The following is a 10,564-nucleotide window of genomic DNA, read 5'->3' as shown; positions in this document are numbered from 1 at the left end:
TCTGATAAAAAAGAAAGGTCCTTTTTTTCTGATCTCTCAGAAAGAATTGTACTCAAAGCCATTAGTATTATTTTTGGCCAAATGGGTGTCGATCAATGTCATCGGCGGTGGCTATGGCGGTGTTTTCTCCTTTTTATCGGAATACTAACCGTTTCAACCACCATAACCGCTTCCGACACTCACAATAAGCGCGAACATCTTGTCTCTAGAATTGCCTTTGGATCATGTTCCAACCAAAGTGCTCCTCAGGTTTCAATTTTCTTCTGTTTCTTTTTTTTTTGTATTGTACTTTTTTCTGTTCTGTTTTGTCATGTATCTTGTTTTCTCGTTTTTCATGTCTTTGTACCATGATGTCCCAATTCTCGTACCAACAGTTTACAATCCTAATAATGATAATTGTTGTTGTTTTTTTTAGGTAGTTAATAATTGTTGTTTATAATCAACCTAAGGGGAAAAAATAATCAATAATACAGTAAAAATGTTATGTCTCAATTTTTTTTTTTTGTCAAATAGCCTTAATCCTAATGCCTAGAATTTCAGGCTTAAAGGTGAATAAATGGACCGTCCGTGTCCGGGATTCGAACTACAAACGCTACATATAACAATGTCCCTACCAACTTAGTTATGCTCACAAGGACGCAACACATGTGAAACTGTTTTATTTTTAACTAAAAATGTAACCAAAATTATTTAGAAAATAAATTAAATTCCTAATGTGTGATACAATGGACACTTATTATGCCACTTGAAATTGTTCATGTTGAGATAAGACCTGACATTGATTTATTTTTACATTTTAGTACTTGGTAGTAAATTTTACTGTATGGTCTAGGACATTAGTATCTCTCTTCTGTTTAATTTATGACATGTATGATCTGGCTTGAAGAGGTGTGTTAGAATTAAGAACCTGCAGATATTCCTTAAGTGTAGCAACTTCTTAGATTGATTGTTAGTATTGTTTTTTTTTTTTTTTTTTACATGAATTGTTAGTATTCCTAGTATTATATAACTTCGTAGGTTAGTGCTTATTCATTGTTATTCAATGTATTTATTGTACCACCATTATAAATACAAGTAGTGTGATCTCATTTTCGACACACATAATGTACATATTTTACGATTTTATTTCTTAATCAACTAAAATAAAAAAATCACAGAACTATAGGTACCGGTTAAATGAGTGGAGCTAAGCTTTTCTTAGCAACAATGTTACATTTTCTGTTTGTAATGTTATATTGGTCTCTTCTTTACTGCTTTACACTTAACAACTTCCTCTCCAATGCAAGATCAATATTAGTTACTATATAGGCAGTGTTGTTAAATAGCGGCTATATCGGTGCTATAGCATAGCAGAACATGAACAAATCACTATTGTTCTGCGATACACTGTTAGCATTTAGTACAAAGTGTTGTCTAATAGCAGTTATAGCAGCGCAATAGCACTGTTGCATAGCGGAATTTGAACAAACTGCTATTTTTCATGATTCAGGATTGACAATACTACTATAGCCTTTTAATTGCTATAATTGCGTGGTGTATTTAACCTTTTTCGTGTCACCTTGTTAATATATGTGTATGTTGTGTCTTGTGTATCTATGCCAGCCTATATGGGATGCAGTGTTAGACTTCAATCCCCAAATATTTATATTGCTGGGAGATAACATTTACGGAGACAACAAACGTCCTTTTAAAATATTTGGACGGGAAAGGACAATTGGGCCATGGAAGAATGTTCCGCGATTCCTTCCTGCCTCTGAGCAGGAAATGGAGGCTAAATACCAGAAGGCTAAGTCAAATCCTGGCTATGCTCGGGTTAAAGAGAGTGCTGAGGTGTTCCATTTTAAGCATTTTTATAGTTGTTTTTGTGGTGACTGTCTTTATTTATCTTCTTTAGCCTAACTTTTACATTGGAATGTTATAGGTTATTGGTACATGGGATGATCATGACTATGGATTAAACGATGCAGGAAAAGAATTTCATGGAAAAAGGACCAACCAAAAGTTACTTCTTGACTTCTTGGATGAACCAGAAGATAGCCCAAGGTAGGATATTAATTGTTTTACAATGTTACGCTGCATGTGGTATGAGATGAAGACAGTTCTACATGTCTATCATATATTCATCCATTAATAGATTTTAATAGCCAACAGATGTAGATTTAGTACTCCCTGTTTGGATAAACAACTTAATTAAGTGCCTATAGGATAAGCGCTTATCATATAAGCGCTTATCATATAAGCGCTTATGTATAAGCTATTTTGGAGAGTTTATGGAAAAAGCTGAAAACAGTTTATAGACATATCATAAGTTGTTTCCATAAACTCTTCTAAACAGTCTCACAAGCAATTATGTCAGTTGATAAGATAAGTCAATTCAAACATGCTCTTATTGTAGCTTCTTATTTCAGGAGGAAACAAGCTGGTGTCTATACCTCGTATACATATGGTCCCATGGGCAAAGATGTCAAGGTATTGACCGAGTAAAAACACCATTTTCTCCATTCAATTCATAAAATCTTGTCATGGTTATTGTCTTGTGGTAGGCTAATAGCCCCTACATCATTCTAAAATGTTGTGACTTTTCACTTTGTTTTCTTCTATAATGAAGCTGCAAAGTTTCTTTCAAATCATGTTTAAACTTTTAAGCATGCATCTTATATTGTACTAATATCAGATTTTTTTTGTGGATTTGGGAAACCAACTTAGGTTGTTCTCTTAGATACCAGATACCACAGAGATCCTATAGGAAGTGATGGAACCATTTTGGGGAATTCACAATGGTCATGGTTGGAGAGCGAGCTAAATGGTCCACCAACAGCCCTTACAGTAATTGGATCTTCTATTCAAGTATGGTAATTAGTTATCAATTGTTACAATCACTTAGGTCGCTGAGATTAATCTGTCTGTAAATTTTGTTGCGTATCAAACATAATGTATACTTTGACATATGCATATATTCCAGCTTTGAGCCTTTTGGCTGTATTTCAGGTTATATCAAATCTATCAGCAGCTGTTCAACCGATGTTCTCTATGGAATCATGGGGTCGTTTTCCAAAGGAAAGAGATCGCCTTTTCAAATTAATAGCAGATAGTAAGGTAATAAATAATAATAACTTGCAGTGCTTTCGTTTTCTACATTTTGTTTTCTATGTGTTAGCGTTTGTTGTTAAAGTGAATGACATGCTTTATTTTTTTGACGTAATATTGTGAATCAGTATTTATTTTACATCTTGTTAGTCCTTTCTTTACAGAGAGGTGGAGTTTTATTTATAAGCGGAGATGTTCACTTTGGCGAAATTACAAGATACGACTGTGCTACGGACTATCCACTATTTGATATTACCTCAAGCGGGCTTACTCAATCTGTTGAGGAGGTTCTTCCGCATTTCTTACATTCTCTAGTGAGATTTGTGGCATGGTTAACGCCGTCTACTATGAGAGTTAGGGGACCAAATTGCAAATACACATCTTGTGTATATGGTAAATTTTACCTCCTCATTTTTGGGTAAGAGTACTTACATTGGATTCCAATTTCCATGTTTTGAAGTTTCAAATGTTGGACTTTGTTAGGCCAGCCAAACTTTGGAACCATTGAGATAGATTGGGACTCTCATCCAGTGAGTGTGAAATTCGACGTCCGAGACAAGAATGGGGTCGCCGTTACAGGTGTCAATATTCCATTATTGGAATTACATCCATCAAATTCAGAGACTCGTGACGGAGTAAAAGGAGATAATCAGAGGCATTGCACTCTTGAAGTTAGTCTGCCGTGGATTAAAAGATATCGCCTGGCGATTTTCTTTTATTTCACGATAGGCAGTAAGTCACTTCCAAATTCTAATTTGCTAAATTTTTTTCAAGAAGGAAGTTTTCATGCTTACTTGCTTAGACGATTGAACTTGAATTCTTTCGGTTAAACTCTTTCTGTCGATTCACTAATTTATGCTATAATTTGGTTTCGTGGGATATTTTAGTCATTTCTTATTTTTTATTGATGCAGTGTTGGTCCTTGCATTGATAGGACTTGTTTATGCATCTGTCTCAATTTTTCGACTTGGAGGATGCAAACGAAAGCACGAGTGACACACTTAGATAAATACAAATCAGCAAAAGGGAGCATGTGTAATATCTTCTCCTTTGTAGATTTAAGCTTAATAGTGGTTATAGGCCAATAAGATATATAGAGTATTATTCTAATGTTTTCACTAGTATGTATATTTAGTGTGTTTGGTTTCTAATTTGAATTTTTTTTTTTGAAAAAGTCTAATTTGAAATTTTTAAACACTGTTTATTATACTAGTACCCTAATGCAAAACCAAACACACATTTTGAAGTAGATTTTTCATTTTGCTTGGTTATTTTGTTTAATACTTGAACTGTTTAATATGGTGCATCATGCATGTAAAGCTAGGTTATAGAATTAGTAGCTTTTGGTGGTTGCTTCATTTGATTAATTTTTAATCTTACGAGTAAAAAACTTTTGTTGAATACTCCCTCTAGTCTCATATAAGCAAAGTTTTTGTTTTTTTCTTCAGGTTCATTGAATAACTGACTAGATATATCAGTTATTCAATGAACCTGAAAAAAGAATTTTTGCTTATGTACAAGACCGGAGGAAGAATTTTAGAAGGATTAAATTATAAAATTGATGTGATCTTTGAACTCATCAAAACATAAAAAAAAAAACAGAAAATTTTGTAAATGGTTTGAGGATACCTCTAATGGAAGACGGTAGTAATTTACTAAATTGGCCACTTAAAAATATCATTATGGTGGATATAGTTAGGGATGACAAAAAAACCCAAACCCGAGAGACCCACCCGAACCCAAACCCAAGTCAACGGGCGAAACCTGATTTGACTGGGTTCGGGTTTGGGTTCGGGTGACACCCGAAAATATGGGTGTGGGTTTGGTATCAGTCAAACCCACACCCGAAACCCATACACCCACCCGAAATATTTTATAATTACCTAATTACCCTCATAGTCTCCCTCAATTTCCTTGGATGACCTTAAATTTTAGTTGTAATTTAATTTCTTGAAAATCTATGTTGTAATTTCTTGAAAGTCTATGTTTGAATTTCCTTGGAAGACCTTAATTTTAGTTGTAATTTAATTCAAAGTCTAGGTTGGAATTTAATTTCTTAAATTTGCAAATTATTTTCAAATGTGCTGCGGGTTTGGGTTTGGGTGGAAAAAACCCGAACCCAATGGGTGTGGGCGTGGGTGTTGTTTTGTCACCCAAACAGTCTTTGGGTTTGGGTTTGGGTGATGATTTCGGGTGTGAGTTTGGTAAGTGTCAAACCCGCACTCATGGGCGCCCGTTGCCAACCCTAGATATAGTCAACCACTGAGAACAAATTTCACGTGTTACATCACCCTGCTATAATAGATCTGGACTGTCCGATTTCAAATCGGCGGTCTAAATTGTTTTATTGTGTGAAATTGTGTAAGTAATTGGAACCGTCCAATCTTATTAAACGGTTGACATTTGTTATTGTGGGAAACTATGAGAACCACAGGTAATCCGGGTCCGTCAACCCCTAAACTCAGTAAAATAATTGAAAAGTTTTAATTTCATTTTTCTTTCCAGAAAGGCAACTGTGCTGCATGGGATATGCTTGTGACATCAAAACCAGGGTGTCATTTTCCACTTGATATTTTATTGTGGTCAATGAAGAAACGATACACAATTAATTTAAATGTAAAATAATTGTGTATGAAAAGTTGAAATATATAAAATACTATATATTTTCTTAGCGTTTTTGTTCTGTCCTGTCTTTAAAATCTGTTAGAAAATGAGCAGTTAGTTACTTTACATCAATGTTTATTTAAAAAAAAAAATGTTTTAAAAAATTGTCCCGGTGAGCTTAACTAGTTGATATGGACATTGCATTGTATATGCAGGGATTGACGTTCGAACTCCGAATATTCCATTTGTTTATTTTAAGAGAAAAATTTTTGGATACTAGACTACTTGACAAAAACTGAAATAAAATTAGATTGAACGACATTGAAGCACAATTGGTTCACGTCATAGTGTCACTTTTCTAGATTAGTTTCTAAATATCTTTTCAAATATTTATATGGCGTGGTTTAATTGATACTCTTATTTTATGTTAATTTACTAGTGATCTGGTTTATCTGTGAGGTTGTAAGGTTGAACTGGATTGTCAATTTGATCTCCCATCCTGTTTTTAAATAATTTATTTGTAGTTTATATACTCCAAATTGTAGTTGATATACTCCAATTCAAATGTTGTATTTTATGTTTGTACGTAGCTTTCATTTTCCCACACAGATAAAAAAAGAAAAACAAGTTATGAAACGTAGATGGTAGTACACTAATATAATCACATGCACAACAAGCAACATTTTTTATCTTGTGTGTGACGTTCCCCTCAATTGAGTGGGATGTATCCTTTATCTATTCCATGAAAAGTCAAGCTACAACAATTCAATAATTTCATTTATCATGAAGAATACTAGTTATTAGTAAAAAAAAAAAATGTAGATTAATAACTACTAAGTCATGAATGGAGCTTGGAGTGAGTAAATGACCCACTCACATATACAAAACACATAAATTACTAAGTAGGTCATTAAAATTATAGTGTCCATAATTGGTCTTTCTAACTTTTTTATTATTGTTTATAGTGTTTAATATTCGTTAGGTCTAGTGGTGATTTGGGTAGTATGTTATAGGTCATGGGTTCGATTCTTACTCATTATAAACCAAAAAAAATAAAATATATTCGATATAAATTAGCTTATTAGTTATCTATTATATTTTTACAAATGTGGGTGACTGAGGTACAACTAGAGAGATTTGGATTACATACACGCAGTAATGACTATGTCACGCTGTTACTCTTCATAACTGTTTGAACTATAGTGGATATTTGAGATTGTTTATTATTAATACTCCCTCCGGTCCTTATTATAAGGAACACTTTGGGAAAAAAATTTGGTACTTTTTATAAGAAACTTTGACCAATTTTCAAATGTTCTAAATGTTCAATTTCACTTATGCCCTTATTTATTATGAAAGAGAATTTAAAAATAAGTAAGTTAGTTGAATAAATAGTAATTAAATAAAGGTAAACATGGAATAAATTTAAATTTATAAGAGTATTAAATGAAAATAATTATGTTAAATGTGTTTTCTTGGTCTGTGTGATTTTTTCAAAGTGTTCTTTATAAAAAGGACCGGAGGGAGTATTATGTAGTCTGAATTGTCCAATCTAAAATCAACTATTGAGATTTAAAGTAACGTTAAATTTTGTGCTGCTTTTACTTCTGTTAATACCGGTCCAAGTAGAGGATAGGGACTGCACTAAAACTTGATCCAAAATTTGGTTCAAGTTCAACCAAAGTAAAAGTCAATTTTGATATTTGATGTGCAACTTGCCACCAAGGAAGAAGAAACTCAACGTGTTTGACCTACTCGCCTTCCATAATTACATTCCCATCTCATCCCATACGCATAAACTACGGTTTTGGATTCAATGAGTCTAATAGCATGCAGTCAATGCATCTGGGTCGTCCGATCAAAATCAAACAGTCCAGATTTTATATTCAAATTTTAATTATTTATAAATAGAATATTCAAACTTAAATTTTAGACCATCCAATATTAATCTAACGGTTTATATATAATCAATCCACCGCACTGTAATCACTATTGTCCGACTGCACACTACCAAAGATGATGTTAGGTACAAGACCATTTAACACACAACACAAAGGTATCAACAAATACGCGTTCTTTGAATTCCACACACAAAACAAAACCCAGAAAACAACATCAATAAATGAACCAATATTAAACCTCAACTCAACCTATGAACCCAAACCAAACCATATCAAAAACAATCTCAACATGTCATCATATTCAAATCCAACCTTAACAACACTAATCATAATCCTCCTCACAACAATTTCCTTCACCTTAATCCCAAAAACAAATTCCCAACAAGAATACGTAAACAACAGACAACTAGATTGTGATAACACATACACTTCAACCTTAGGCAACATTTGCAACAGCATCAATTCATGTCAATCATATCTCACATTCAAATCAACACCAAATTACAACACACCCTCTTCCATTTCAAATCTCCTCAACACAACACCTTCCCTCATCTCACAATCCAACAACATCCCCACCGTCCAATCATTCCCCTTAGACACAATCACAACCGTTCCTGTTAACTGTTCTTGTTCAGGTAACAAAAACTACTATCAACATAACACTACCTACACTTTGAAAACCCTCGGTGAAACATATTTCACCGTCGCTAATATTACTTACCAAGCTTTAACAACTTGTCAAGCTCTTATTGCTCAGAATCCTTCTCATGCTGTTCGAGATCTCAATCCTGGTGACAAGATTACGGTTCCTTTGAGATGTGCTTGTCCCACGAAAAAACAGAGTGATGAAGGATTCAAGTATCTTCTCACATATTTGGTTTCTGAAGGTGAATCAGTTTCTTCCATTGCTGATATTTTTGGAGCTGATCTACAAAGTGTTTATGAAGCTAATGAACTTTCTTCAACTTCCATAATTTACTACTTCACACCACTTTTAATCCCTCTCAAAAATGAACCACCGAAAAAAATCATAAAACAAGCTTCACCGCCGGAGACGGTGGAGCTACCGGATTCCGGTGGTTCATCCTCTTCCAAGAAATGGGTCATCGTCGGTGTCGCGGTTGGAGTTGTCGTTTTGATTCTGGTAGGTCTTGCTCTGTTTTTCCTCTGTTTCCGGCGACGAAAGCAACCGGAGCTACCACCGTCGACGGTTAAGAAATTTTCAGATTCTGATACGAAAAAGATTTCAGATTTTAATTCCACAACAACAAATACTCAATCTTGGTCCCTTTCTTCTGAGGGGATTCGATATGCGGTTGATTCGTTGACTAAGTATAAATATGAAGAATTGCAAAATGCTACAAATTTTTTCAGTGAAGAGAATAAGATTAAAGGTTCTGTTTATAGAGCTTCTTTTAAAGGTGATGATGCTGCTGTTAAGATTCTTAAAGGTGATGTTTCATCTGAGATAAACATTTTGAAGAGAATTAATCATGCTAATATTATAAGATTATCTGGTTTTTGTGTCTACAAAGGTAACACTTATCTTGTTTATGAATTTGCTGAGAATAAATCTCTTAATGATTGGCTTCACATTGAGAAAGTGAAATCTAATTCTATGTTTTTGAGTTGGTTTCATAGAGTTCAAATTGCTCATGATGTAGCTGATGCACTTAATTATCTTCATAATTATGCTAATCCACCACATGTTCACAAGAATTTGAAAAGTGGTAATGTTCTTTTAGATAGAAATTTTAGAGGTAAAGTTTCAAATTTTGGTTTAGCAAGAGTTATGGAGAATGAAGGTGAAGAAGAAGAAGGGTTTCAATTAACAAGACATGTAATAGGAACACAAGGTTATATGGCACCTGAGTATATTGAGAATGGTTTAATTACTCCAAAAATGGATGTTTTTGCATTTGGTGTTGTGATTCTTGAGCTTCTTTCTGGTAGAGAAGTTGTTAATGATGATAAACTTTTGTCTTCAAGTTTTGAGCAAGTTTTTGAAGGGGAAAATGTTAGAGAGAAACTTAGAGGTTTTATGGATCCAAATTTGAGAGATGAATATCCTTTGGAACTTGCTTATTCAATGGCTGAGATTGCTAAAAGATGTGTTGCTAAAGATCTTAATTTAAGACCTAATGTTTCTGAGGTTTTTATGGTTTTGTCTAAGATTCAATCTTCTACATTGGATTGGGATCCTTCTGATGAATTTGAACGGTCTAGATCTGGTAGTCATGTTTCTGATAGTAAATATTTTAGTGCCAATGTATAAGTGTTTTAGAGTTTATTTAATGATTTTTTTTTTTTTTTTGATCAAATTTAATGATATTTATATATGTAGAGTTTTATGCTAGCATCTTTTGACAGGAAATAAAGACATGTTTGGATTGAATTATCAAGTTATCATATGTACTCTTGAGACAGTTTATGAAAACATCATATTACATATAATGTTTATAATTTATTTTCATAAACTCTCTAAAATAGTTATAGCCGATGAAGACAGCTTACGGCTTATTATGAAAATAGTTTGACTCTATCTAAACATAGTCCAAGTGGTTTATAAATGATAGTTTCATTTGTTAATTAATTGTAACAAATTCAGATTCTCACTAATCTTCTGCTGCTTGTTGATGACTTCACATCATTAGATGTTATTCTAAGCCTAGTTATGTGATATTAGTAGTCTTTTTAGTGGACTAATATGTTCCTGCACGCGGCGCAAAGGAACTGGCGCGTGGCGCATGATTTAGAGATAGAATGGAAGGAAGCCGAGCTCTGAAGATTTGGCTTGAGGAGTATTTGTTTTCTGCGCGAGGCGCAGCCTCATCCGGCGTATGTTGATCATTTTCACTTGGCGCGTGGCGCCAGCGGGAATTCTATATAAAGAAAACTCATTTTCTTGAACATGGTTACAAATTTTTACAGAAGATTGAGAGAAAAGTTGTGTCCCAAGCCTTGCTACA

The 10,564-nt window shown here is 33.8% G+C and overlaps 2 protein-coding genes across 2 annotated transcripts; both read left to right on the top strand.

Annotated features, from left to right (window-relative positions):
* Positions 1-4,358, top strand: LOC123881863. The gene is made up of 9 exons (XM_045930612.1): positions 1-249; positions 1,603-1,830; positions 1,922-2,043; positions 2,409-2,469; positions 2,707-2,847; positions 2,989-3,096; positions 3,252-3,480; positions 3,571-3,819; positions 4,001-4,358. Exons 1-9 carry the CDS (start codon positions 82-84, stop codon positions 4,081-4,083), a joined length of 1,389 nt encoding a protein of 462 aa, XP_045786568.1. The 5' UTR covers positions 1-81; the 3' UTR covers positions 4,084-4,358.
* A 3,329-nt stretch (positions 4,359-7,687) lies between these two features.
* LOC123921078 (protein LYK5-like) lies at positions 7,688-10,049 on the top strand. The gene has a single exon (XM_045973472.1). The coding sequence runs from the start codon at positions 7,708-7,710 to the stop codon at positions 9,868-9,870; it is 2,163 nt and encodes a 720-aa protein (XP_045829428.1). The 5' UTR covers positions 7,688-7,707; the 3' UTR covers positions 9,871-10,049.
* The last annotated feature ends 515 nt before the right edge of the window (positions 10,050-10,564 follow it).

The sequence above is a fragment of the Trifolium pratense genome, linkage group LG4, assembly GCF_020283565.1.
Source record: "Trifolium pratense cultivar HEN17-A07 linkage group LG4, ARS_RC_1.1, whole genome shotgun sequence".
NCBI classification, from domain to species: Eukaryota; Viridiplantae; Streptophyta; class Magnoliopsida; order Fabales; family Fabaceae; genus Trifolium; species Trifolium pratense.
Note: the sequence above shows the minus strand (reverse complement) of the source record. Positions and strands in the feature narration are given on the sequence as shown.

Excerpts from the sequence above, each read along its gene's own strand:
- LOC123921078 (XM_045973472.1), top strand. The coding sequence starts at position 7,708 with ATGATGTTAGGTACAAGACCATTTAACACACAACACAAAGGTATCAAC.
- LOC123881863 (XM_045930612.1), top strand. The coding sequence starts at position 82 with ATGGGTGTCGATCAATGTCATCGGCGGTGGCTATGGCGGTGTTTTCTC. Across the intron at positions 2,044-2,408 it reads GAACCAGAAGATAGCCCAAG|GAGGAAACAAGCTGGTGTCT; the intron begins GTAGGATATTAA and ends TTCTTATTTCAG. Across the intron at positions 2,848-2,988 it reads TAATTGGATCTTCTATTCAA|GTTATATCAAATCTATCAGC; the intron begins GTATGGTAATTA and ends GCTGTATTTCAG.